The sequence below is a fragment of the Heterodontus francisci genome, chromosome 8 (genome assembly GCF_036365525.1).
Source record: "Heterodontus francisci isolate sHetFra1 chromosome 8, sHetFra1.hap1, whole genome shotgun sequence".
In the NCBI taxonomy this organism is placed as follows: domain Eukaryota; kingdom Metazoa; phylum Chordata; class Chondrichthyes; order Heterodontiformes; family Heterodontidae; genus Heterodontus; species Heterodontus francisci.
The window spans coordinates 106,354,316-106,380,767 of NC_090378.1; the positions used below are offsets into that span (position 1 = coordinate 106,354,316).

Genomic DNA, 26,452 nt, shown 5'->3' on the forward strand with positions numbered 1-26,452 from the left:
CAACTCCATCTGCAGGAATAGCCTGCTGCCGGAACAGATGAAGGATATTTGTGTTGGGTCAGGTCGGGTGTGAAAAAAACATTAAAGGACTCGGGGTCGGGTTCGGGTTGGCTGTGGTCGGGTCGGGCCCGGGTTGGGTTTTAATTTTATACCCGAGCCAGGTTTGAATGCATTCTAACTTTCGTTAAGTCTCTTAAGTGACTCCCGTTACTAATTTAAACAATGCAGCTGGAGTTTCCTCTATTTTTGTCTAATATTTCAGGCACCCAGTGTCAGCAGCATGCATTCCCAGGACAGCAATAAGGACAGTTACCAGTTCCATACAAAATAAAGCTTCCTCTGCTCTGTTCCAACAACGTGCCTCAACCACCCCAACCTCAAGGGAGCACTAACTACAGCACCAGTGCACCAACTTCCTACCATCCACACCAGTCAACCCATGGCCTCTCTAAGTGAAATTACCAATTAGTGTTGAATGAAGGGCAAATTTGCCCTGGGTGCCTATGTCCACTGGGATCTGGGTTGGCACTAGGTTCGAACAAGAACCCTTACAGTCAGCACTGAGCTTCTTTTAAGCCTCAAAACAAATAAGTTTATATTGTAAAGCTCCACCATTGTCTTGTACTTCAGTGTTAGTATTTTGTTTCCCAATGGTTATCTGACTCAATTTACCTTTATATTTTTGTTGTTTGATTCCATGATCTGCAGAAAAAAGGGGATGACAATTTTAAAACTAGTATCAAGAAATAAAACATAAAAGTATACCTGCAAAAATAACATGATACATGGTCCCTTTGTAGTGTACTGTACCTTTTACCTAATGAAACTAGAACTGGCACTCCCAAACAGCTTGTTACCTGCTTACCTGCCAAACTCGACCCCTTAAACTGAACATTTCGTTTTGCATCAATGTAATTTTGGGGATCCCTGTAGCTCAAGGGCTGGTGAATGTCAGCTACAGGAAGGAGAGAATAAATAGGAACCTATGTTAGAATGCAACAAAGCATGGACATTTAAAGTATCTCCAATATATTCAATAACAAGATTGATCTCTTTTCATTTGGCACGTTTGTAATCTGAAACATCACTGTCTGCTCCTATCAGCAGGCTGCAGAAAAGGCTCGTAACCACTATAATACCTGGTCAAATTGTCTTATGGATCCCCCAGTTTCTGAATAGCTAAAGTACAGAACAGCCACTCCATGCAGGTGACCCCAAATAAATCTGCATCAAATGTACCTTAAGTGAATGGAGCAATGCTAGGCCTTCACTTCAATTGTTAATTTGCAGTGCTACAAATGTTGGGCTGGGTTTTAAGCGCCCGCCACCAGGAGCAGTGGTGGGCAAAAGTAAATGGCAGCCTGCATGCCGCTGCAAGCTCCTGCGCAGAGGCTCAATTAAATACCCCAGTTGGCCTCCACCACCCACCACCCCCTTCCCCAATCATGTGGAGGGGCGGGCTCTCCAACAGCGGCAATGGCATCAGCTGCCTGTGCACAGGCACTGGCGCTATTTTTAAAGCACAGTCAGTCCTGCCGGCTAATTTAAATTTTTAAAGGGAACCACCCCCCGCCAACTGTTCAAATCAAAATTCTGTCACCCCTTTTTTCCATCCCCCCAATAACAGTAAAATTAAGAATTTTCTCTTTTTCCCGCCAAAACACTTATCTTACAAATATGACCTTCCACCCACCGCCCCCCAAACTGTACAAAGTTCACCCCTTCCCACCATCCCCTACACTAATGATGAGAGTTTGACACCCCCCTGTTCCACACTAAAACTCTCACGTTCACCCCTTCCCCACCACTGTGGCACCCACTTTTTCCAAACGGGAAAGTGAAGGCGCGGGAGGGGCGGCTGCGGCCCACCTGTAGGATAGCTGGTAAGTTTATTGTTCTCATTTCAATATGGTAAGCTGGGTACCGTTGCCCAGCGGTGGGGACCGCCACCGGGAGGATCAGGCCTGGCCCTCCCGGCGTCGGGCTCCATGGCGGGCCACTGTTGAAATGATCTTCCGGCACCCCCACCCCGCCTCCCCACCACCACAATCCCAATGTCGACAGCCCTGTAAAATCCAGTCCGTCGACTCCCCATTGGAGTAAAATTTTAAGGCAGAGAAAAAATTATTGCACTCAACAGAACTATTTCGGAAGTATGCTGAGGTTAGCTGATACATTTCCACGGTCCCCAGTTCAGTGCTCTGTTCCCCATATATTAAGCCAGGATAAGTCAGAGTTATACAGCACAGAAACAGGCCCTTCGGCCCATCGTGTCCGTGCAGGCCATCAAGCACCTATCTATTCTAATCCCATTTTCCAGCACTTGGCCCGTGGCCTTGTATGCTGTGGCATTTCAAGTGCACATCTAAATACTTCTTAAATGTTGTGAGGGTTCCTGCCTCTACCACCTCTTCAGGCAGTGTGTTCCAGATTCCAACCACCCTCTGGGTGAAATTTCTTTTCCTCAAATCCCCTCTAAACCTCCTGCCCCTCACCTTAAATCTATGCCCCCTGGTTATTGATACCTCTTAAGAGAAAAAAAGTTTCTTCCTATCTATGCCCCTCATAATTTTGTATACCTCAATCAGGTCCCCCCTCAGCCCCTCAGGAAAACAATCCTAGCCTATTCAGTCTCTCTTCATAGCTGAAATGCTCCAGCCCAGGCAACATCCTGGTGAATCTTCTCTGCACCCTCTCTAGTGCAATCACATCCTTCCTATCGCATGGTGCCCAGAACTGTACACAGTACTCCAGCTGTGGCCTAACTAGCACTTTATACAGCTCCATCATAACCTCCCTGCTCTTTTATTCTATGCCTCGGTTAATAAAGGCATGTATCCCATATGCCTTCCTACCCACCTTATCTACCTGTGCTACTGCCTTCAGTGATCTATGGCCAAGTACACCAAGATCCCTCTGACCCTCTGTACTTCCGAGGGCTCTACCATCTATTGCATATTCCCTTGCCTTGTTAGTCCGTCCAAAATGCATCACCTCACACTTCTCAGGATTAAATTCCATTTGCCACTGCTCCGCCCACCTTACCAGCCCATCTGTACCGTCCTGTAATCTAAGGCTTTCCTCCTCACTATTTACGACACCACCAATTCTCGTGTCATCTGCGAACTTACTGATCATACCTCCTATATTCACGTCTAAATCATTAATGTACACTACAAACAGCAAGGATCCCACCAAAAAGGTTTCCGTCAATTTATTATTATTAGCTTGATAGCTAAGACAGCTAACTAAACTCTGTTTCCAGTGTGGAAAATTATTTGCTATGTTACTGGTTGAATGACAAAGTTACTTCTCACAATCCTGATTTTTATCGTGTAATGGTTTAGCTGGCTGGCTACATGCTAACGCAGTATTTGGACATGGTGTAGCTAGCTCTATTGCCAACAAAAGTAATTTTACATTGGCATTGCATACTGTTTTGCTTTCTAAATAGCTAATACAGTTGTGCTGCTCTCCACTGAGGTTTGTATGCTTAGCTACTTTATTTAGAGGGAGAAATGTGTTTTAAAATTGAACTGTGTTTTGATGGCATTAGGTTGGCTATACACTTTATATACAGATTAATTGCCCCCATGTCCGTGGCTGAGTCAATAATTTTAATATCCATGGTGCAAAATGTTGGTGCCTATCCCTGGTCTTAAAAGAAGTGGCTGCAGAGATCGTAGATGCATTGGTTGTAATTTTCCAAAATTCCCTAGATTCTGGAAAGGTCTCATCAGATTGGAAAATAGCGAATGTAACTCCTCTATTCAAGAAAGGAGGGTGACAGAAAGCAGGAAAATACATGCCAGTTAGCCTAACTTCTGTCATAAGGAAAATGCTAGAATCTATTATTAAGGAGGTTATAGCAGGGCACCTGGAAAATCTTAATGCAATCAGGCAGCATCAACATGGTTTTGTGAAAGGGAAATCATGTTTGACTAATTCATTAGATTTATTTGAGGAAGTAACAAGCAACCTGTAGGTGTGGTGTACTTGGATTTCCAAAAGACATTTGATTACGTGCCACATTAAAGGTACTATACAAACTAAGCTCATGGTGTAGGGGGTAATCTATTAGCATGGATTCAGGATTGTTTAGCTAATAAGAAGCAGAGTGTAGGGATAAATGTGTCATTTTCAGATTGGAAAGGTGTAACTAGTGGACTGCCACAGGGATCAGTGCTGGGGCCTCAACTATTTACAATCTGTATACATGACCCGGATAAAGGGACCAAATATATGGTTATTAAGTTTGCTGATGACACAAAGATAGGTTGGAGAATACGTTGTGAGGAGGATATAATGATATATAAAGGGATTTAGATAGGTTGAATGAGTGGGCAAAAATTTGGTCGATGAAGTATAATGAGGGAAAATGTGATCTTGCCCACTTCGGCAAGAATAGAAAAGCAGTATATTATTTAAATGGAGAGGGACTGCAGAACTGTGTGGTATAGAGGGATCTGGGTCCTGGTACATCAATCACAAAATGTTAGTATGCAGGTAAAGCAAGTGATTAGGAAGGCAAATGGAATGTTGTCATTTATTGAAAAGGGAGTAGAATATAAAAGTAAAGATTGCTGCAGTTGTACAAGGCGTTGGTGAGACCTCATCTGGAGTACTGTGTGCAGTTTTAGTCCCCTTACTTAAGAAAGGATATAAGTGCAATAGAAGTTCAGACAAGGTTCATTTGACAGATTCCTGGTCTGGGGTGGGGGGCGGTTATCTTATGAGGAAAGGTTGAAACGGTTGGGCCTGTATCCATTGAGGTTTAGAAGAATGAGAAGCGATCTTATTGAAACAGAAGATCCTGAGGGGACTTGACAGGATGGATGCTGAGAGGATGTTTCCCCTTATGAGAGAGATTAGAACCAGGGGACATAGTTTAAAAATAAGGGGTCCCATTTAATAAGATGGAGAATTTTTTTGTCTCAGAGGATCGTTCGGCTGTGGAACTCTCTTCCCTGGAGAGCCATGGAGGCAGGGCCATTGAATATTTTTAAGGCTGATTTAGATAGATTCTTGATTGACAAGGGGGTCAAAGGGTATAGGGGGTCAACAGGAAAGTAGAGTTGAGGGCACAATCAGATCAGCCATGACCTTAACAAATGGCAGAGCAAGTTTGAGGGGCCGAATGGCCTATTCGTATATGCCATTCCCACCTTTTGACCAAGATCAGCTGATTCAGCTGAGATCTGGTCGTTGTGGCTTAGCTGCTCACTGTACCAACTTGTTGAGTCGTCAGAGAATTATAGAATGGTTGCAGCACAGGAGTTGTCGTGGTCCACATGGGTACCGATGACATAGATAGGACTAGGAAAAAGGTTCTGCTTAGAAATTATGAACATCTAGAGGCTAAATTAAAATGCAAGAGGTAATAATCTCTGTATTACTACTTGAGCCAAGAGCAAATTGGCATAGTGTAAATAAGATTAGAGAGTTAAATGTGTGGCTCAAAGATTTGTGTGGGAGAAATGGGTTTCAATTCATGGGCACTGGCACTAGTACTGGGGAAAATGACAGCTGTATGGTTAGGATGGTCTTCACCTGAACTGTGCTGGGCCCAGTGTTCTGGTGAGTCAAATAACTAGGGGAGTAGAGAGGGATTTAAACTAAATAGTGGTGGGGACGGATCAAGTGAGGGGAGATGTGTTAAATCAAAGAGAAAGGACAAGGCAATAGTGCAGGGTAGCAACATGGGGAACTATAGCCAGAGTGCAGCAGCAAGGGACAGAGCGTACAAACTTACGAGTACACCAGTAGACAGGGTCAGAGTTTCCTGAAGGCTCTGTACCTGAATGTGCGCAGCATTCAGAACAAAACGGATGAATTGTTTGCACAAACAGCAATAAATATGTATGACCTGATATTCATTACTTAGACGTGGTTGCAAGGTGACCACGGCTGGCACCTGAATATTCAAGGATATCTAACATTTCAGAAGGACAGGAAGCTAGGAAAAGTGGCGGGGTAGCTCTGTTAATTAAGGGTAACATTAGTACAGTTGTGAGAGATGACCCAGTTCAAAACCATAGAAAAGTTATGCCACAGAAGGAGGCCATTCAGCCCATCGTGTCTGCGCCGATTGAAAAAACGAACCCCCCTATCTAATCACACCTTCCAGCACCTGGTCCGTAGGCTTGCAGGTTACAGCACTTCAAGTGCAGGTTCTGGTACATTTTAAGTGAGTTGAGGGTTCCTGCCTCCACTACCGATCTGGGCAGTGAATTCCAGACACCCACCACTCTCTGGATGAAAACGTTTTTCCTCATGTCCCCTCGAATCCTTCTACCAATCACTTAAATCTGGAGCCCCTGGTAATTGACCTCTCCGCCAGGGGAAACAGGTCCTTCCTGTCTACTCTATCTAGGCCCCTCATAATTTTGTACACCTCAATTAAGTCTCCCCTCAGCCTCCACTCTTCTAAAGAAAACAACCCTAGTCTTTCAAATCTTTCCTCATAGCTGCAACTTTCAAGCCCTGGCAACATTCCTGTAAACCTCCTCTGTACTCTCTCCAGAGCAATTATGTCCTTCCTGTAATGTGGTGACCAGAACTATATGCAGTACTCCAACTGTGGCCGAACCAGCGTTTTATACAGTTCCAACATTACATCCCTGCTTTTGTTTTCTATACCTCGGCCAATAAAGGAAAGCATTCCATATGCCTTCCTCACCACTTTATCTACCTGTCCTGCCACCTTCACGGACCAGTGGTCATGTACTCCAAGGCCTCTCACTTTCTCTACCCCTCTCAACATCCTCCCGTTTATTGTGTATTTCCTTGCTTTGTGTGCCCTCCCCAAATGCATTACCTCACACTTCTCCAGACTGAATTCTACTTGCCACTTTTCCACCCATTCAACCAAACCATTGATATCATTCTGGAGTCTACAGCTAACCTCTTCTATCAACTATACGGCCAATTTTTGTGTCATCTGCAAATTTCCCAATCATGCCTCCCACATTTAAATCCAAATCATTAATATATACCACAAACAGCAAGGGACCCAACATTGAGACCCTGTGGAACACCATTGGAAACCACCTTCTATTCACATAAACATTTGTCAACCATTACCCTTTGTTACCTGTCGCTAAGCCAATTCTGTATCAAACTCACCACATTCCCCTATATCCCATGGGCTTTTACTTTTCTGACCAGTCTGCCACGTAGGACCTTGTCAAATGCTTTACTAAAATCTATGTACACAACTTCCACTGCTGACTATCCCTGATTAATCCGTGCCTAAGTGACATTTTTTCCTATCTCTCAGAATTGATTCCATTAATTTGCCCACCACAGAGGTCAGACTGACTGGCCTATAATTATTTGGTCTATCCCTCACACCCTTTTTAAACAATGGTACAACATTTGCAGCCCTCCAATCCTCTGGTATTTCGCCTTTATCTAGTGAAGATTTGAAGATGGCATTCCTTTAACAACCTGGGATACAATTAATCCAGCCCTGGTGATTTATCCACTTTCAAGGATGTCAGACCTTCTAGTACTTCCTCTCTTATTATGCTTATTGAATCTAATATTTCACACTCCTCCTCTTTAACTACAAAGTCTGCATCATCCCCCTCCTTTGTGAAGATAGAGACAAAAATACTCATTAAGAACCCTGCCCACATCTTCTGCATCCACGCATAAGTTAGCTTGTACATCTCTGATAGGCCCTACCCTTTCCTTAGTTATCCTCTTGCTCTTAATGTACTGATAAAAACATCTTTGGGGTTTTCATTGATTTTAGCTGCCAATATTTTTTCATGTCCTCTCTGTTTTCCTAATTTTCTTTTTTACTTCACCCCTGCACTTTCTATGCTCCTCCAGGCTTTCTAAAATATTAAGTTTTTTGTGACTGTCATAAGCTTCTTTTTCTGCTTTATCTTACCCTGTATGCTTTTAGATAGCCAGGGGGCTCTAGATTTGGCAGGAGCACCCTTTTTCTTTGTGGGGACATGTCTACACTGTGCCCGTAGAATCTCACTTTTGAATGCCTCCCACTGGCTTGCCACTGATTTTCCTTCAAGAAGCTGTATCCAGTCCACATTTTGCTAGATAGATCACCTCTCAGCTTTGTAAAATTTGCCTTCCCCCAATTTAGAACTTTTACTCCTGTTCTATCCTTGTCCTTTTCCATGACTATGCTAAAACTTACGGCATTATGGTCACCGTCTCCAAAATGGTCACCCACTGATACTTCATCCACTTGCCCAGCTTCATTTCCTGAGACTAAATCTAGAATTGTGCCCCCTCTCGTTGGGCTTGTTACATACTGGCTAAAAAACGTTCTCTTGAATGTAGTTCAAGAATTTTATCCGCTCTGTGCCCTTCATAGTGCTTGTATCCAGTTGATATTAGGGTAGTTGAAATCCCCAACTATTATTGCCCTATTGTTTATGCACCCAGAAATGTGCCTACATATTTGTTCTTTTATCTCCTTCTCACTATTTGGGGGTCTATAGTACACTCCTAGTAGTGTGGCTGCCCCTTTTTTTTATTTCTGAGCTCAACCTATATGGCCTCATTTGATGATTCATTTAGCATATCATCCCTCCTCACAGCTGTAATTGATTCTTTAACCAATAATGCTACACCCCCTCCTTTTTTATCCCCCTCTCTATCCTGCCTGAAAACTCTATATCCAGGGATGTTGAACTGCCATTTTTGCCCCTCTTTCAGCCAAGTTTCCGTTATAGCAATGATATCATGCTGCCATGTGTTTATCTGTGCCCTCAGCTCATTGGTTTTATTTGCTATACCCCTTGCATTTAAATAAATACATTTTAACACTGCCAAATTCCTGTGCTGCACACTTTTTAACCTTTGCTTCTTCTGTCTTTCAGAGTCACTCGCTAATTTTCTGCCTCCTGTTCCCTGCCCTGAAATTGTCCTATCTGAAACTGCCCTCAGCTTCCCATCCCCCTGCCAAACTAGTTTAAACCATCCCCAACAGCACTATCAAGCCTGCCTACAAGGATATTTGTCCCGGTCCTGTTCAGGTGTAGACCGTCTGGCTTCCACAGGTCCTACCTTCCACAGAACCGGTTCCAATGCCCCAGAAATCTGAAGCCCTCCCTCCTGCACCATATCTCTAGCCACACATTCATCTGCTGTATTTTTCTATTTCTATAGTCACTAGCATGTGACCTTGGAGTAATCCAGAGATTACTACCTTTGAGGTCCTGCTTGCTAAAAAAAAATCTCTTTTCTCACTCCTTAAACTCAACCTGCAGGACCTCATCCCTTTTTCTACCTATATCTTTGGTACCAATGTGGACCACGACCTCTGGCTATGCACCCTCGCCCTCCAGAATGCTCTGTAGCTGCTTGGCGATATCCATGACCCTTGCACCAAGGAGGCAGCATACCCATCCTGGAATCACATCTGCAACCACAGAAAGGCCAGTCTGTTCACCTAACTATAGATGTGCTATCACTATTGCTCTCCTGTCTTTTCTCCTCCCTCCCTGCACAGCTGAGCCACCCATGCAGCTCTGGTCATGACTCTCACTACACTCTCCAGAGGAACCCTCTCTCCCATCGGTGCTCAGAACTGAATACTGGTTAGAAAGTGGGATGCTCTCCGTGGTCTCCTGCACGATCTGCCTTGTCTTTCTTGTCTATCTAACAGCCACCCAGTCCCTCTCTGCCTGCGCTCTCTTAAGCTACGGGGTGACCACCTCCTGAAATGGGCTATCTATATATCTCTCATCCTCGCGAATGCACCTCAGTGACTCCAGGTGCTCCTTGAGTTCTTGCATTTGGTGGCACTTTCTGCACATGTAGTTGTCCAGGACATGGGCAGGCTCCTGGAATCCCCACATGGCACAGGATGTGCTTTGACAGGTGAGAGCAGATCTGCCATGCCTTGAATTATTTATTTACTGCACTAACAATTGGAAGTGAAATAAACACAATAAAATGGTTATAAATAAAATAAACAAACAGGTCACCACCTACCAACTATTGGTATTTCAGCTTCCACCAGATACTCGATGACAAGCTCCCTGTGCCTCTCCATGCTCTCCCCTCTCGTGCTGTTTGTAGCTCCACAGTCTCATACAGCCAATCACCTACCTACTTCCCTGTGATGTCCACTTAACAAAACTAATCTACCTTACCACTATTAATATACCCTAGCAATACTAAAATGTCACCAATAGTAGTAATAACCTCAGTAATAAACCTTACTGCTTTAAAATAAAATAGAACAGTAGACTCACCAGCTTTTCCGTTCTGCTTGTGTACCTAGACAACTTTCAGGCTTGGGCTGATAAGCAGCAAGTAATATTTGCACCACACAAGTTCCTGGCAATCTCCAACAAAAGAGAATCTAACCATCTCATCTTGACATTCAACTGCATTACCATCGTTGAATCCCTCCATCAACAACATCATGGGGGTCACTATTGACCAAAAACTTAAGTGAACCAGCCACATAAACACTGTGGCTACAACATTAAGTCAGAGGCTAGGAATCCTGCAGTGAATAACTCACCTCCTGACTCACCAAAGCCTTTCCACCATCTACTAGGCACAAATCAGGAGTGTGATGGAATACTTTCCATTTGCCTAGATGAGTGCAGCTCCAACAACACTCAAGAATCTCAACACCATCCAGGAAAAAGCAGCCCACTTGCTTGGCATCCCATTCACCACATTAAACAATCACTCCCTCCAACATTGGTGCACAGTGGCAGAAATGTGCATCATCTACAAGATGCACTGCAGCAACTCATAAGAACATAAGAAACAGAAGCAGGAGTAGATCATTTGGCCATTTGAGCCTGCTCTATTAACAAGATCATGGCTGATCCCCTATCTCAATTCCACCTTCCCAAACTATCCCCATTATCCCTCAATTCCTTTAGTACCCAAAAATATATCAACATCTGTCTTGAATACACTCAGTGACTGAACATCCACAGTTTTCTGGGGTAGAGAATTCTAAAGATTCACAACCTTATGAGTGAAGAAATCTGTCCTCATCTTCGCCCTAATTGGCTGACCCCTAATTCTGAGACTGTGACCCCGTGTTCTAGATTCCTCAGCCAGGGGAAACATTTTCTCAGTATCTACCCTGTCAATTCCCTTAAGAATTTTATATATTTCAATCATGCTTCTAACCTCTAGGACACATAGGCTTACTCAGAGGACAATCCCCTCATCCCAGGAACCAGTCTAGTGAATCTTCACTGTGCTCCTTTTAGAGCAAGTTATGTCCTTCCTTAGGTGAAGGGACCAAAACTGCACTCAGTACTCCAGGTATAGCCTCCTCAATGCCCTGTATAATTGTAGTAGGAATTCTTTATTCTGATACTCCAATCCCTTTGTAACAAAACTGACACACCATTTGCCTTCCTTATTGCTTGCAGTCCCTGCATGTTGACTTTGTGATTAATGTACAAGGACATCCAGATTCATCTGAATGCAAACGTTTCCCAGTCTCTCATCATTCAAGAAATATTCAGCTTTTTTACTTTTCCTACCAAAGTGGATAACTTCACATTTCGCAATATTGTACTCCATCTGCCACGACCACTCATCCAACCTGTCTATATACCTCTGCAGCCTCTTTAAGTCCTCCTCACCACTTACTTTCCAACCCAACTTAGTATTGTCAGCAAATTTCGATACGTTACACTTAGCCCTCTCATCTAATTCATTAATATAGATTGTAAATAACTGAGGCACAAGTACTGATCCTTGCAGTACCCAGCTAGTAACAGGCCTCTAACCCAAAAATGTCCCGTTTATTTCTACTGTGTTTTCTGTCCATTAACCAATCCTTAATCCATGTTAATATATTACCCCCAATCCCATGAGTCCTAATTTTGTATAATAACCTCTTGTATGGTACCTTATCAAATGCATTTTGAAAATCCAAATGCACTACATCCACTTCTTCGCAGCACCTTCCAAACCTGTAACCTCTACTGCCTAAAAGAACAAGGGTAACAGGCATGTGGGAACACCATCCCCTACAAGATCCCCTCCAAGTCACACAACATCCTGACTTGGAACTATATCACTGTTTCTTCATCATCGCTGGGTCAAAAGCTTGGAACCCCCTAGCTAAAAGCCCTGTGGGTGTGTCTACACCATACGGACTGTTGCGCTTCAAGACAGCAGCTCAACATCACCTTCTCAAGGGCAATTAGGGATGGGCCTACATCCCATTAACAAATATTAAAAAATCCCTTTACCATAACAGAATATAGCATTTTCAATTCCTCACAGCTGTCTTTGAGGTCTCTTTGCATCCAACTCCTGATTTTGGGAAGATTCTACTAACCAAATTTATGAAGGCATGGTCTTTAAAAATGTCTGCTAACACCTAGGTGACATAACTTCAAGGGCACCAGGTCTTCCAGTAGATAGCCCACTCATCAACATACAGCCTCTGTTCATTCTAGATGACTGAGGATCGGATGGTGCAGGGAGTTTGAGCACGAACACCCTCCACAACAACACTGGGGTCCAAGGAGTGAGAAAAGGGCACAGCCACAGCATTTCTCCTCTTCCTCCTGGTGTTAAGGGTGTTCCGTGAAACGTCAGTAAGCAGTCAATTATGGAGTGTCAGTAAGCAGTCAATTACTGAGGGAGGACACATTCTACCAATTGGCTGAACTCCAATAACATCAAAAGTGGCCATCACCGGACACCTGTGTGCATTTTACAACCCAATTTTCAAATAATTAGAGACCCAAAGACCACCAAATGAAGCCAGAAATAGTACTCCTAGCTTGTCACAACTTACCTGGTACTCTTGGCCTGATAATCTGCACACTTGGTTTTGCATCAATGTAGTCAGCTACAGGAAGGAGAGAATAAATAGAAATTATGTTGGGGTGCAGCAAAGTACAGACAGTTAAAGTATCTCCCCCAATATATTTGATAACAAGGAAGTTCTCTTTTTATTTTCATGTTTGTTACTGGAGACCTCACACTCTGCTCCCAACAGGGAGCTGCAGGAAAGACTCGTAACATTATAATATACGGTACAATTGTATTATGAACCCCCTGGTTTCTGAATAATTAAAGCCACTCGATGCAGATGACACCAAATGTACCTTCAGTGAATGAAGCAATGCTACTTCAGTTCAGTTCAATTGTTAACATACAGTGCTACAATCATGGAGTCCACACTGGAGTAACATTTTAACGCAGAGAAAATAAAATAAATATAGCACTCCTTAGCAACAGAACTATTTCTAATATATTCTGAGTTCTGCTGATTTATTCTCCATGGAGAATAAAACACCTGTGAGAGGAAGTGTTCCCAACACAATGCTCTTTTCCCCACTCATTAAGCCACTAACAAAACTTTGATTTTTCTTTTAAGGTAAAGCTTGAAATTTCCATCTTCTAGTCTTCAAATCACTTTCTAATTATCACTTCTTCACCGATTCAAAATCAGATTATTCTTATGTCCTCTCCATATGTCATGGGCAGGTAAAAGGCCAGTACACCTAGCTAGTATGGTAACCCAGGTCATCAAAATTGGGTGTAAAATCTTTTCTTGCTAACCTTTTCCTCTTCTTCCTGAAGATGTCGGCTCTTCAATGGTACATTTCCATGGTTCAAAAATAAGCAGAGTGGGTCAGGAAAGGACAGGTAAGAGTAACAGAGGTAATAGGGCATTAGTGACTAAGGTGATGTCAGGGAAGATGAAAAAAGTTAAAGTTAAAGGCACTATATCTGAATGCATGAAGCACTCACAACAAAGTAGATGAACTAATAGCACAGATAGAAATTCATAGGTTTGATCTAATAGCCATTATGGAGAAATGGCTGCAAAGTGACCAAGGTTGGGAGCTAAATATTCCAGGATACTTAACTTTTAGGAGAGATAGGCAAAATGGAAAAGAAAGAGGGATAATCCTGATAATAAAGGATACGATACAGACAGTAACTCAGAAAATCAAGAAGTAGAATCAGTTTGGGTGGAGCTAAGGAGCAGCAAGGGGCAGAAAACATCGGTGGGAGTTGTTTATAGACCTCTTAACAGTAGATGTAGTGTAGGGCAGAATATAAATCAGGAAATTAGAGGTGCATGCAATAGGGTTAATATTGAAATCATGGAGGCCTTTAATCTTCATATAGACTGGGCAAACCAAATTTGCAGTAATCGGGCTGAATTTAATGGGCCCCCCCGAGACGGGTTCAGATGCGGGAGACCCATAGAATTGTAGTGGAGGGTCTGTAGCCTTCCCGTCGCACCAGAATTTAGTCAGTGGCGGGATGGACCGACGATGGCCTTCCTGCCCAAAGGCCAATTGAGGCCCTTATGTGGCCACTTAAGGGGCTTCCTGCTGCCACTGTGATTTAACCAGCAACCAGGGGGGCCTTTGCCACGCGGGGAGGTTGCCCAGTAAAACGAGGCAAGCCCCCTGTGGGCATGGGTGGGGAGCCCTCCTCTGTGGGCAATCTTTGGCGATCAGCCATGATCTTGTTGATTGGCACAGCAGGCTTAAAGGGTTAATTGGCCTACTCCTGCTCCTATTTCTTATGTTCTTATGAAATGTAGACGCTTAAAGTGGCACAAAAACAATGACCTGTGCAATTGTCTTGGTGCATGTTTAAGGCATCCAGACTTCAACTGTTGATGCAATTTTGTGCCATATCAGCTCAAACCTGATTAATAGGTATATGAAAATGGAATAGCTGTGAAGTTAAATTTTAATTTGCTCCATGGCACACAGAGTTGGAACACCACTTACACATCATTCACAGATCTTGGATATGGAGCGGAACATTTATTTTCAAAGAAAGTCTACCTGCATGAATACTTTAGTGACCTGGACGCACCTTGAATTGGGCTTGAATATACTGTCTTAGGCTGTCCATCAGGAACTTTCTGCATATTGCCAGCTGAAGAAAATGGACCTGCAAAAGAAATCACAACAGTCCCCAGAGTAAAATCTGGTCACCTTTATGAACTTCAAGTGGCCTCTCGATCAAAATTGACAAGAGTTTATCGTGCACAGTTTCCTCAAATAACAATAAGATATGTACAGTGCTCTGCAAACATAATAAACAAATGAGGTAACGTTCATATTTAAGAACATAACAAATGGGAGGAGTAGGCCATTCGTCCCTTCAAGCCCACTCCCCCATTCAATAAGATCATGGCTGATCTTCTACCACAACTCCACCTTCCTGCAGTTCCCGATCTCCCTTCATTCCCTTAGTGCTCAAAAAAATATTTATCTCCGTCTTGAATCTACTCAACAAATGAGCATCCACAGCACTCTGCGGTAAAGAATTCCAAAGAATCACAACCTTTGAGTGAAGAAATTGCTCCCCATCTCAGTCCTAAATGGCCAACCCCTCATTCAAAATCTGTAACCTCTAATTCTATACTTTTAAGCCAGGGGAAACATCCTCACAGCATCTACCTGGTCAAGCCTCTTAAGAATTTTATGTTTCAATGAGATCACCCCTCATTATTCTAAACCCTAGGGAATATGGGCCACAACAGTAGCTAGCACCCATTGCTTTCAGTTGGACTGTGAGTGTGCCCAACATGCTGAAGTTCAATTCTACCAATAGTGATCAGAATCACTGTGGCCATGATATTTCCCTCGTGCTCATCTCAGAGTTCAAAAATTACGTGGGTTATGTGGCAGTCGTGGTACACTGGGCCCAATGATTCAAACTTCAATTTTAACTAAAAATAACCTTCTGTTATCTCCATGAACAATCTTCATGTTGGCAGCAATTTATGAAATAAAAAGTGAATGCTGTCATACGTTAAGTTTTTACTAAAGCTGAGTGTGCTGAACTCAGCACCCAATACTCCTGTCATCCTGCATTGTGTTGAAGCAAATCCAATTGCCCCGCGATGGCTGGTCTCTACTCCACATCTCTCTGAAGACATGGCTGAGATTGACTTGCTGCATGGGGAATTAATATCAAAATAAAACCACTATCTCTCTCCTGAAATATGGACTTCCTTGATGTCATCTCACTGTTGGACACACGTATGATACGAGACAGGATACAGGAAATACAAATGGCATAGCTAGAGGTCAGAAAGATGCCATCATTGTAAAAAAAAATGTATTTGATCAGTTCAAATGTAATCTCCAAATCAGTGGAGGAATGCTGCATGGAAGATCTACTTGCAACATCTTTGACTATGATAAGAATGACAATGCCACCCGCCCCACCCCAGCATCCCATAAAACACATCTCAGTGCTGTCTTTCCAATGAGAAGTTAAACTGAGGCCTTTCCTATCTGTTCTTCAGGTGCATGTACGATTCAAAAGAGAGCAGGGAGTTCTTCAACGTCTTGGACAAGATTCACCTTCAAACCAATACCACCTAAAAAAAGATTACGGGGTAGAAATCTGTCTCAGGCGGTGACGCAAAATGGCGCTATATCGGATCGGCCGCCCATTATACACAGCAGCTGATATTCAGTTCCATTGCAGTCAATGGAATTAAGTATCATGCACAGAATACAGGGGCCAGACAATCCAATCCCGCCCATTTTGTGCCACTGGTCGAGATGAATTTCTAACCCTGACTGTTTATTTCTCATAAGCGCTCTTTGTGGGACCTGGCAGTGTGCAAATTAACTGCTACAGTTAACTGCCTATCAAAGCAATAGTGACAAAAATGTAGAAGTAATAAACTAGCTATGAAGCACTTAGGGCCATCCTGAGAACGTGAAGGTGTTATATAAATGCAAGCTCCGTCTTTTGTTACCCTGGATAGCCTCATGACTGCAATCATATTATTAACTTCATACACATTCTCACCGCGTCATGCTGAAAATTAGGCAGAGTGATGTGGGAGTTCTGATAACAAAGCTCAGCACTTTGGTCCGAGTACTGACCAAAAATAATATTCTGTTATCTCCGTGTACTATTTCTCAAGATGATAGGTAAACACGAAAACATTGCTTTCAGTCACAGCTCGGCTTTGAACTAATCAGGAGTATTGAACATCCAATGCCCCTGCCACCCTGCATTCATTTAAAGCACCTCCAATTTTCCTCTTTATCCGAACACCTACATTCTGCTTCACATTTCCTTGAACATTCAGCTAAAGCCGGGAAGTTATTGGTGAAAACCCATATCCCGTCATATTCTTGATGTTTTCCTCAATGTCAAGCACATACAAAGTGGAGGAAAGGAAACCACAGCATGGTTGATGAGGTCATAGAGGTACCATGACTCCAATAAAAAGGGCCTTGTCATTTCAAACAGCAGAAATGCCACCAAACCGTAAGAGGAGTGACAGCTGCCTTGTATCATTCCAAGGTTACATCATGGCACTTACCAATGCCTTCAGGAGAGAGGGTGAGAAATTCCACTTGTATAGAGTGAGAATAAAATAAAGGCTATGTTTAGTTACACTACTAGGACAATTAATGACGAAATGTAATCTGACATTTGACGCAGTCAGGCTACAGACTATAGACTATAGACTGACAGCACTGCACTGAAGTTCTCCACAGGAGTTCTATATATGGCTGTGCAGAACTGAACAACGAACAGTGCATCAACACAGCACAACAGCAGCACAGCATGAACACTTGGGCTGAGCTCAAGTGACCTCAGGTGCATGTGGGTCATCGGCCTGGCAGCAGCATCAATATCTATTCTGTTTTTAAAAAATAATTCTCAAAATGTGGGCAGCGCTGGGAAAGTCAGCATTTAGTGCCCATCCCCAGTTGTCTGAATTTACACGTTGATTTATCTCAGACAGGCTACTGCCTACAACACAGCATACTGGCATTTTACACACTAAACGTAAAGCAATCAGTACCAGAAAATGTTTGACTTGCTGATGGTCCTATGGGATCTTGCAACTTGTCAGCTTCCACCTCAGATTCTAAATCCATATCTGAAAATTGAAAGCAATTATTACAGATTATATCTCATGAAAGATATTCTTTAACCATTAGAAAGAAAGAGCCATTCATCTGCTGCTCAAGGCTACTTTTTTGAACCAAGCACAGCTAGATAACCAGCCAAAAGATTTGAAGGATGTATGAAAAGCACATTTTGCTGATTACAAACACCTCAAGTTTGAGAGCTTCATTTGTACCAAAGGATTGACACAGATACAAAGTGCTCAGACTTTACTGATAGAATTAGGTTGTGCAGCTAAGGGAACTGAACCAACACCGGCAGAGGCAGACCAATAAAAACATATTTCAGTGATCATGGCATTTCAATTATGCATTAGAATTCACATCCTTCACAATACCGTGCTCAGCATCTTCCTGCAACTGAATTAGTAGGAATGGCATTGGAGTTCACTAATTCAAGCCAATATTTGCACAAACCATGAATAGCGATTATTTTTAAAAATCTTTTTGTTATTTCTTTAAATCCTTTGTAATTGTTAAAATGGCTGAATAGCCTCCTCCTCTGCCATAATGACTCTATGGCTCTGAGGGTGTGACTCCTTTAAGAGCTGGTTACGCTGTTCTCAGCAGAGTTGTATTGAATGGAATGTGGAAAATCCCTATTACACAAGTTTTTTTTGGTTGGAAAATGTAAAGTACTTTTTAACAGGAGTGGGAACACATTACCTTCATCTGCAGGATCCTGAGGCGACACGGTGGAATCTTTGTTACCTTCAGACTGGTTCCCATCTGAAAGCAAATTGCAAACATTAACCACTAAAAATAGGATAATGAAGCAGTTGTCCTCCTTGGTATGCATCAGGAACAAATGCTTGCTGAAACATTTTACTGAGCCTTGTTACAACCAGGTGAGAAAGGGGCTCGAGGGGTTCCCTCTCAGTCTTTGCCTGGTTTAACCGTAACAGGGTTTAATTTTCAAAACATCGTGTATTTAACTCCCCCTCAGTGAATCCTTGTTCTTTGCTCTCCAATTGCAAGGCAAATAAATCAACCAGACAGGTTTTCTTAGATTTAAACAAGAAAGGTGGAAGTTTATTAACCTTAAAACTCTAATTCGGTTAAAACGACTACAAATACGTGGTGCGACCATGCTAGCATGCATACGCGATAAACACACAGACAGATACAGAAAAGTAGAAAGAATAAAGGGGAAAAGTTTGAGGCAATAGCTGGAATTTATTTATGGTCCTCTGAGTTCAATGTAAAGTCTTTGACTGCTGGTAAGTCTTGCTGTTTCACTGGCGCCCAGTGCACACTTTAAAACCTGTTTTGATGTAGGAGTCTTTTCTCTCTTGATGTTTAAGTGACTCCAGTAGATCTGGGAATTCGTGAGAGAGAGAGAAAGAAAGAACTAGCCAGGAGAGAGGCTCTCTTCTTCCAAGTTCAGTTGCAATCTCCCAAACTGTCCTGTGAGCAGTTCAAACAAAACCTGGGCCAACAAGTTAGTCATGTGACAAGCTGTTTTAACAAACTTCTGCATTTGTGGATTCTCCATTTTAGCAGACACCCTGGAATGCTGGCTTTCTTACACATTCAATGTCCGGTGATCAAAGTCCATTTGGGTTAAGTGGATCAGGGAGCAAGCAGTTCTCTTCTCTCCATGCACTGTCTCTTAGTATGCAAATATTTTCCAGCCACGGCTGATCTCTTTAAACAAGTCATCTCTTCACTCCAGCAACAGTTTAAAATCCATGTTCATATGATGAAATTAATATGGCTCATTCATGGCAGGTGGGGTCTTCATGACACCCTCCCTTCTCCCCTGCCATTCAGTACCTCACCCAAGAAGTCCATTCATTCAGGTGTGAGCCAAACAGAAGTGTCTGCGGGCTGTCTGACTGCAAGGGTTGGGGGCGGGGTAGGTACCAACATTCCCACTAAGCAGCTTGCATGCACCACAGCCTGAAAGGTACCGCGGGGGTCTTGTTCCATATTAAATGCCACAGATGCAAGCGGCCACACAAAAAATGTGAAGGTACCATGCATTGAAGAAATTGCCTGTGCACAACAACATTTTAAAGGGAACATTGGTGGGTATATAACAACCAAGTACTAGTCACATTGCTTGTACATCATACCTGGCCGTTGGACAAACAACACAAAAGTGTGCATTTCGCACTACTGCAGCAATCTACTTTGATTATGAACTGCTCACAGTTATGAACAATACTGCAAAACTACTCGCGTGCCATGTTATCAAATTTTGTGGATCAGTTAATCAACAAATGATTGAACACATCTATTATATTATATCTTATTAGATCTTACTATTCATCTATAACAGAGAAGGCTGAAGGGTGACCTAATAGAGGTCTTGAAAATTATGAAAGCATTCAATAGACTAAGGAACTATACATTGGTTAACTTATCATCAGAGGTAGGAAAAACAACAGAAGCTTTACTGAAAGATGCAATAGAAAAATATCTGGAAACTGAAAATATAATAAAGAATAGTTAGTACGGATTTCAAATAGGGAAGTTTTGCTTGACTAACCTTACTAAATATTTTAAAGGAGTAACAGAATGAGTAGATAAGGGTAATGGAGCAGATGTAAAAACATTGGATTTTCGAAAGGCCTTTGATAAGGCACCACACAACAGACTTATGACTAAGGTCAGAGTAAGTGGAGTCAGGGGACAAGTACTAGAATGGATAACAAGCTGACCAAAGAACAGAAAACAGAGAGTAGGGGTCAACGGTTGCTACTCAGACTGACAAAAGATGGGAATGGTGTTCCACAAGCATTGGTGCTGGGAGGACTGTTGTTCACAATTTACATAAACAATTTACACTCAGAAATCATAAGCACAATTTCAAAATATCGGTACGTCATCAAATTGGGGGTGGGGACGGTTAGATTTTGACAGGAAGAAAAAGGGGATCACTTGGGCTGATAAATGGCAAGTAACATTCATGCCACACAAGTGTCAGGCAATGACCATCTCCAACAAGAGCGAATCTAACCATCTGCCCTTGACATCGAACAGCATTACCATCGCTGAATCCCCCACTATCAACATCCTGCAGGGGGGGGGGGTGCGGCGGTTACCATGATCAGAAACTTAATTGGACCAGCCATAGAAATACTGTGGCCACAAAAGCAGGTCAGAGGCTGGGAATTCTGCAGCGAGTAACTCATCTCCTGACTCCCCAAAGCCTGTCCACCATCTACAAGGCACAAGTCAGGAGTGTGATGGAATACTCTCCACTTGCCTGGATGAGTGAGGCTCCAACAACTTTCAAGAAGTTCGACACCATCCAGAACAAAGCAGCCTGCTTGATTGGCACCCCATCCCACCACCTTAAGCACTCACTCCCTCAACCACTGGTGCATAGTGGCAGCAGTGCATACCATGTACAAGATACACTGCAGCAACTCACCAAGGCTCCTTTGACAGTACCTTCCAAACACGCGACTTCTAACACCTAGAAGGACAAAAGGCAGCAGATGCATGGGAACACCATCACCTGCAAGTTCTCCTCCAAGCCACACATCCTGACTTAGAAATATATCGCTGTTCCTTTACTGTCGCTGGGTCAAAAGCCTGGAACTCCCATCCTAACAGCACCATGTACCTACACCAGATGGACTGCAGCGGTTCAAGAAGGCGGCTTACCATCACCTCTCAAGAGCAATTAGGGACGGGCAACAAATGCTGGCCTAGCCAGCGATGCTCACATCCCAGGAACCAACTAAAAAAGCATACTGCTTGGATAAGAAGATTCCAAATGGGACAGAGGAGCAAAGGAATCTGGGAGTACAGATACACAAATCACTAAAAGTATCGACGCAGGTTAATAAGGCCATTAAAAAAAACAAACCTAACACTGAGGTTCATTTCTAGAGGGATAGAATTTAAAAGCAGAGAAGGTATGTTAAATTTGTATTGAACCTTGGTTAGACAACACTTGGCATACTGTGCACAGTTCTGGTCTCCATATATACAAAGGACATAGAGGTATTGGGGAAGATGCAAAAAAGATTAACAAGGATGTTACTAGAACTGAGAGGATATACGTACCAGGAAAGACTGAACAAGCTGGGGCTCTCATCTCCAGAAAAAAGAAGGCTGAGGGGTGATGTGAGAGGTCTTTAAAGTTATAAAGTTTGATAAACCCTCACAACATTTAAGAAGTATTTAGATGAGCACTTGAAACATCATAGCATACAAGGCTACGGGCCAAGTGTTATAAAATGGGATTAGAATAGTTAGGTGCTCGATGGCTGGCACATACACGATGGGCCGAAGGGTCTATTTCTGTGCTGTATAACTCTATGACTCTATAGGGTAGATGTACAGATGTTTTGTGGTGGTGTCCAAAACTAGGAGTCATAAATGAAAGATAGTAATAAATCAAATAAGGAATTCAGGAGCAACTTCTTTACCCAGTGGTGGGAATGTGGTACTTGCTACCACATGGAATGGTTGAGGTGAATAGCATAGATGCGTTAAAGGGGAAACCAGATAAACACATGAAGGAGAAAGGAATAGAAAGTCATGTGTAATGGGTGAGAGAAAGTGATGTGGGAGGAAGATTGTGTGGAGCATAAGCATACATAGACCTATTGGGACAGACGTCCAGCTTATGCGCTGCAAATTCAATGCAACTCTATGTAATATTTCCAAGGTGTATATTCATCTACCTTGTTGAGGGTGGTCACACAGCAGTAATGAGGAGCAGGAGGAAACCCATAGGATCTGTCCATGAGAACTACATGAAAAAGGCCAACTGAATGAGGCCATCTTTGTTTTGTTTTGTTTAGAAAGTCAGGCTAGCCTCCCCCCTCACCTGCCAAGAATGAGGAAAATTAATTTTGCCACATGAACTTTGATTTTAAACTGTTGTTGGCGAAGAAAGAACGTGCTTTAAAAAACAATTGGAGACTTTGGCTGGAGAGAGACATTAGTATATCAACAGACAATACTTCAAAAGGACAAAGGAGCTATTCCCTGTTCCAATTTAATCCACAACGGACTTTTGATCACCAGACGTTGAAGCATTCCAGGTTAACTACCAAGATGACCAAATACAGAAACAGACGCTCACCAGCTTCCGAAACCACTGAAGACAGATGAACCCCAAGAAAGAAAAGTCTCCTACAGTGAACAAGCTTTAAGAAGAATGCAGTGTGTTTCTTCTTTAAACCCTAAGAAAGCCTGTTTGTGCTCATTTCTTTGCCTTATAATTGGAAAGTGGTGAACAAGGATTCACAAAGGGGGGAGATCAAAACACAGTATGTTCAAAACATAAACCCTGTTACAATAAGACCAGGTGAAGACAGTAAAAGACCCCTAGACACCATTCTCACCTGGTCGTAACAAGAAACTCAGCCTCTGTTACTGTCATGAAATACACAGCAGTGACAGAAAATAAATGAAACAAAAATGCTCAGGCTCAGTCTGCAAACTGATGTCTGACTGACAGAAAGGTGACAGAGAAGCACACTCCAAAGGAATTATCTTTTCCCACCACACTTGATGGAAGCAAAAGCAGACTCTACAAAGAAGTCTGAGGCTAGAATTGTTTTAACTGGGAGAATGGGAGTTGGTGGTGGTTGGAGGAGTGTTGGGGAAGGGTGTAAAATCAGGTGAATCTGGTTGCTCAGCAGACGTGGAAGGTTAGCAATACGAATTGTGCATCTGGTGTCAACACTCTCAGGTCAAGTGTAGCACAGATTGGATGTTTCCTCTGCCCCGACTCTGCTGCTTGAATCTGAGCCTCTTTAGTTTCCACACCAAATGTTCCTCTCTGAGTGAGATGGCTAACTGTTCCAAATTATAAGCTGTTTTTGCAGTGGATTCCAGCCACAGGGCACCATCAGTCTGACCTCCCTTCAAACCCAAGTTGCACCTCAAAAATTTTGCATGAATCCTTTTGCCATCAGGACGACATTATTGAGCAAGCTACAGACTATTGATAACACTAACTGTATTTATATAACATTTTTAACATTGTAAAATGTCCCACGAAACTTCACAGGCACATTATCACATCAGAAATGACACACCTGGAGACACTTGGCTGGTAGCATCGGAACAGTCCATCTTCTCTGGTTCTGCATGAGAAGGCAAAACAGAATCCTTTAAAATCTATTGACAATAAAATCTCACAAAATTAAACAAGGCTGCATGGCAACTAATATTCACATGGACAAATGCAGGTTAATTTAAGAAAGCCAGCATGGATTTCTTAAGAGAAAATCCTGTTTAACTAACCTGCTGTAGTTTTTTTGAGGAGTTAACAGAGAGGGTTGATGAGGGCAATGCTGTTGATGTGGTGTATATGGATTTTCAAAAGGCGTTTGATAAAGTGCCACACAACAGACTTCTGAGCAAAGTTATAGCTCATAGAATAAAAGGGACGGTAGCAACATGAATACGGAATTGGCTGAGTGACAGGAAACAAAGAATAGTCATTAATGCATGTTTTTCGGGCTGGAGGAAGGTTTGCAGCGTTGCAGGGGTCAGTGTCGAGACCCTTGCTTTTCCTGATATATATTATTGGCCTAGACCTTGGTGTACAGGGCACAACTTCAAAGTTTGCAGATGATAAGAAACTTGGAAGCATTGCGAACTGTGAGGAGGATAATTTAGAAACTCCAAAAGGTCATAGACAAGTTGGTGGAATGGGCAGATAGGTGACAGATGAAGTTCAATACAGAGAAATGTGAAGTGATACATTTTGGTAGGAAGAACATGGAGAGACAATATAAAATAAAGGGTACAATTCTAAAGGGGGTGCAGGAGCAGAGGGACCTGGGCGTATATGTGCATAAGTCATTGAGGTGGCAGGACAGGTTGAGAGCACCGTTAATAACGCATACAGTATCTTGGGCTGTATTAACAGGGCATAGAGTACAAGAGCAATGAAGTTTTATTGTACTTATATAAGACATTAGTTCGGCCTCAGCTGGAGTATGGAGTCCAGTTCTCTTCAGATAATTATCCAATTCTCTTTTGAAAGGCACGACTGAATGTGCCTCCACCACACTCTCAGGCAGTGTATTCCAGATCCTAACCACTCGCTGCCTAAAAATGTTTTTCTTCATGTCGCCTTTGATTCTTCGCCAATCATCGCTGTCTACTGCTCCTTGACTCTTGCGCCAATGGGAACAGTTTCTCCCTATCTACTCTGGCCAGACCCCTCACAATTTTGAACACCACTATCAAATCTCTCAACCTTCGCTTCTCCAAGAACAGCTCCAGTTTCTCTAATCTATCCACGTAACTCAAGTCCCTCATTCCTGGGATCATTCACGTAAATCTTTTCTGCACCCTCTCTAATGGCTTCATAAAAAGTGTTGCGTCCAGAATTAGACATAATACTCCAGTTAAGGCTGAACCAGTGCTTTATAAAGGTTCACCATAACTTATTTGCTTTTGTACTCTATGCTTCTATTCATAAAGCCGATTGTCCCATATGCCTTACTAACCATTTTCTCAACCTGCCCTGCCACCTTCAAAGATTTGTGCACATATACCCCCAGGCCCCTCTGCTCCTGCACCCCCTTTAGGATTGTATCCTTTATTTTATATTGCCTCTCCTCGTTCTTCCCACCAAAATGTATCACTTCACACTTCTGTATTAAATTTCATCTGCTACATGTCCACACATTCCACCAGCTTGTCTATGCCCTCTTGAAGTCTATCACTATCCTCCTCACAGTTCACAATACTTCCAAGCTTTGTGACATCTGCCCTGTACACCCAAGTCTAGGTCACTAGTATTGATCAAGAAAAGCAGTGGTCCAAATACCGACCTCTGGGGAACCCCACTATATACCTTCCTCTGAAGTCTGAAAAACAACCGTTCACCACTATTCTGTTTCCTGTCACTCAGCCAACTTCGTATCCTTGCTGCCATTGTCCCTTTTATACCATGGACTTTAACTCTGCTGACAAGCTTGTTATGTGTGGCACTTCATCAAATGCATTTTGAAAGTCCATGTACACCACATCAACCGCATTACCCTCATCAACCCTCTCTGTTACCTCATCAAAAAACTCAATCTATTTAGTTGAACACGATTTGCCCTAAACACATCCGTGCTGCCTTTCCTTAATTAATCCACATTTGTCCAAGATTATCTTTTCTAAAAGCTTTCCCACCACCTAGGTAGTGCTTGGTGAATAAAATCACATGCACAGAATTTGTATTTAATGGCTTAAACTGTATCAAAAAGTGAAGGAAAAGACATTTTTTACTTTTGGTGCTTTTTCTCCTGCTACTTGTCATAGAGTTATACAGCACAGAAACAGGTCCTTCGGCCCGTGTCCACACCGGCGATCAAGCCTATCTATTCGATTCCCATTTTCCTGCACTTGGCCCACAGTCTTGTATGCTATGGCATTTCAAGTGCTCATCTAAATACTTCTTAAATGTTGTGAGGATTCCTGCCTCTACCACCCCTTCAGGCAGTCCATCAGTCAGATGGACCAGAACTGTACACAGTACTCCAGCTGTGGCCTAACTAGCATTTATACAGCTCCATCATAACCTCCCCTGTGCCTCATCATTGTTTAGTTATGTGCTATGTGTTTTTCATGTT

At 42.7% G+C, this 26,452-nt stretch overlaps 1 protein-coding gene across 1 annotated transcript in view; it reads right to left on the reverse strand.

The window, feature by feature from the left end:
- The window catches only part of LOC137373236 (torsin-1A-interacting protein 1-like), a 59,310-nt gene that overhangs the window by 12,856 nt on the left and 20,002 nt on the right, over positions 1–26,452 (reverse strand). Inside the window, exons 9-15 of the mRNA XM_068038087.1 lie at positions 23,912–23,959; positions 18,567–18,629; positions 17,795–17,872; positions 14,824–14,901; positions 12,773–12,826; positions 866–955; positions 673–702 (exon numbers count right to left, since the gene is read on the reverse strand). Of these exons, the coding sequence (XP_067894188.1) occupies positions 673–702; positions 866–955; positions 12,773–12,826; positions 14,824–14,901; positions 17,795–17,872; positions 18,567–18,629; positions 23,912–23,959 (441 nt within the window). The remainder of the gene's footprint in view (positions 1–672; positions 703–865; positions 956–12,772; positions 12,827–14,823; positions 14,902–17,794; positions 17,873–18,566; positions 18,630–23,911; positions 23,960–26,452) is intronic.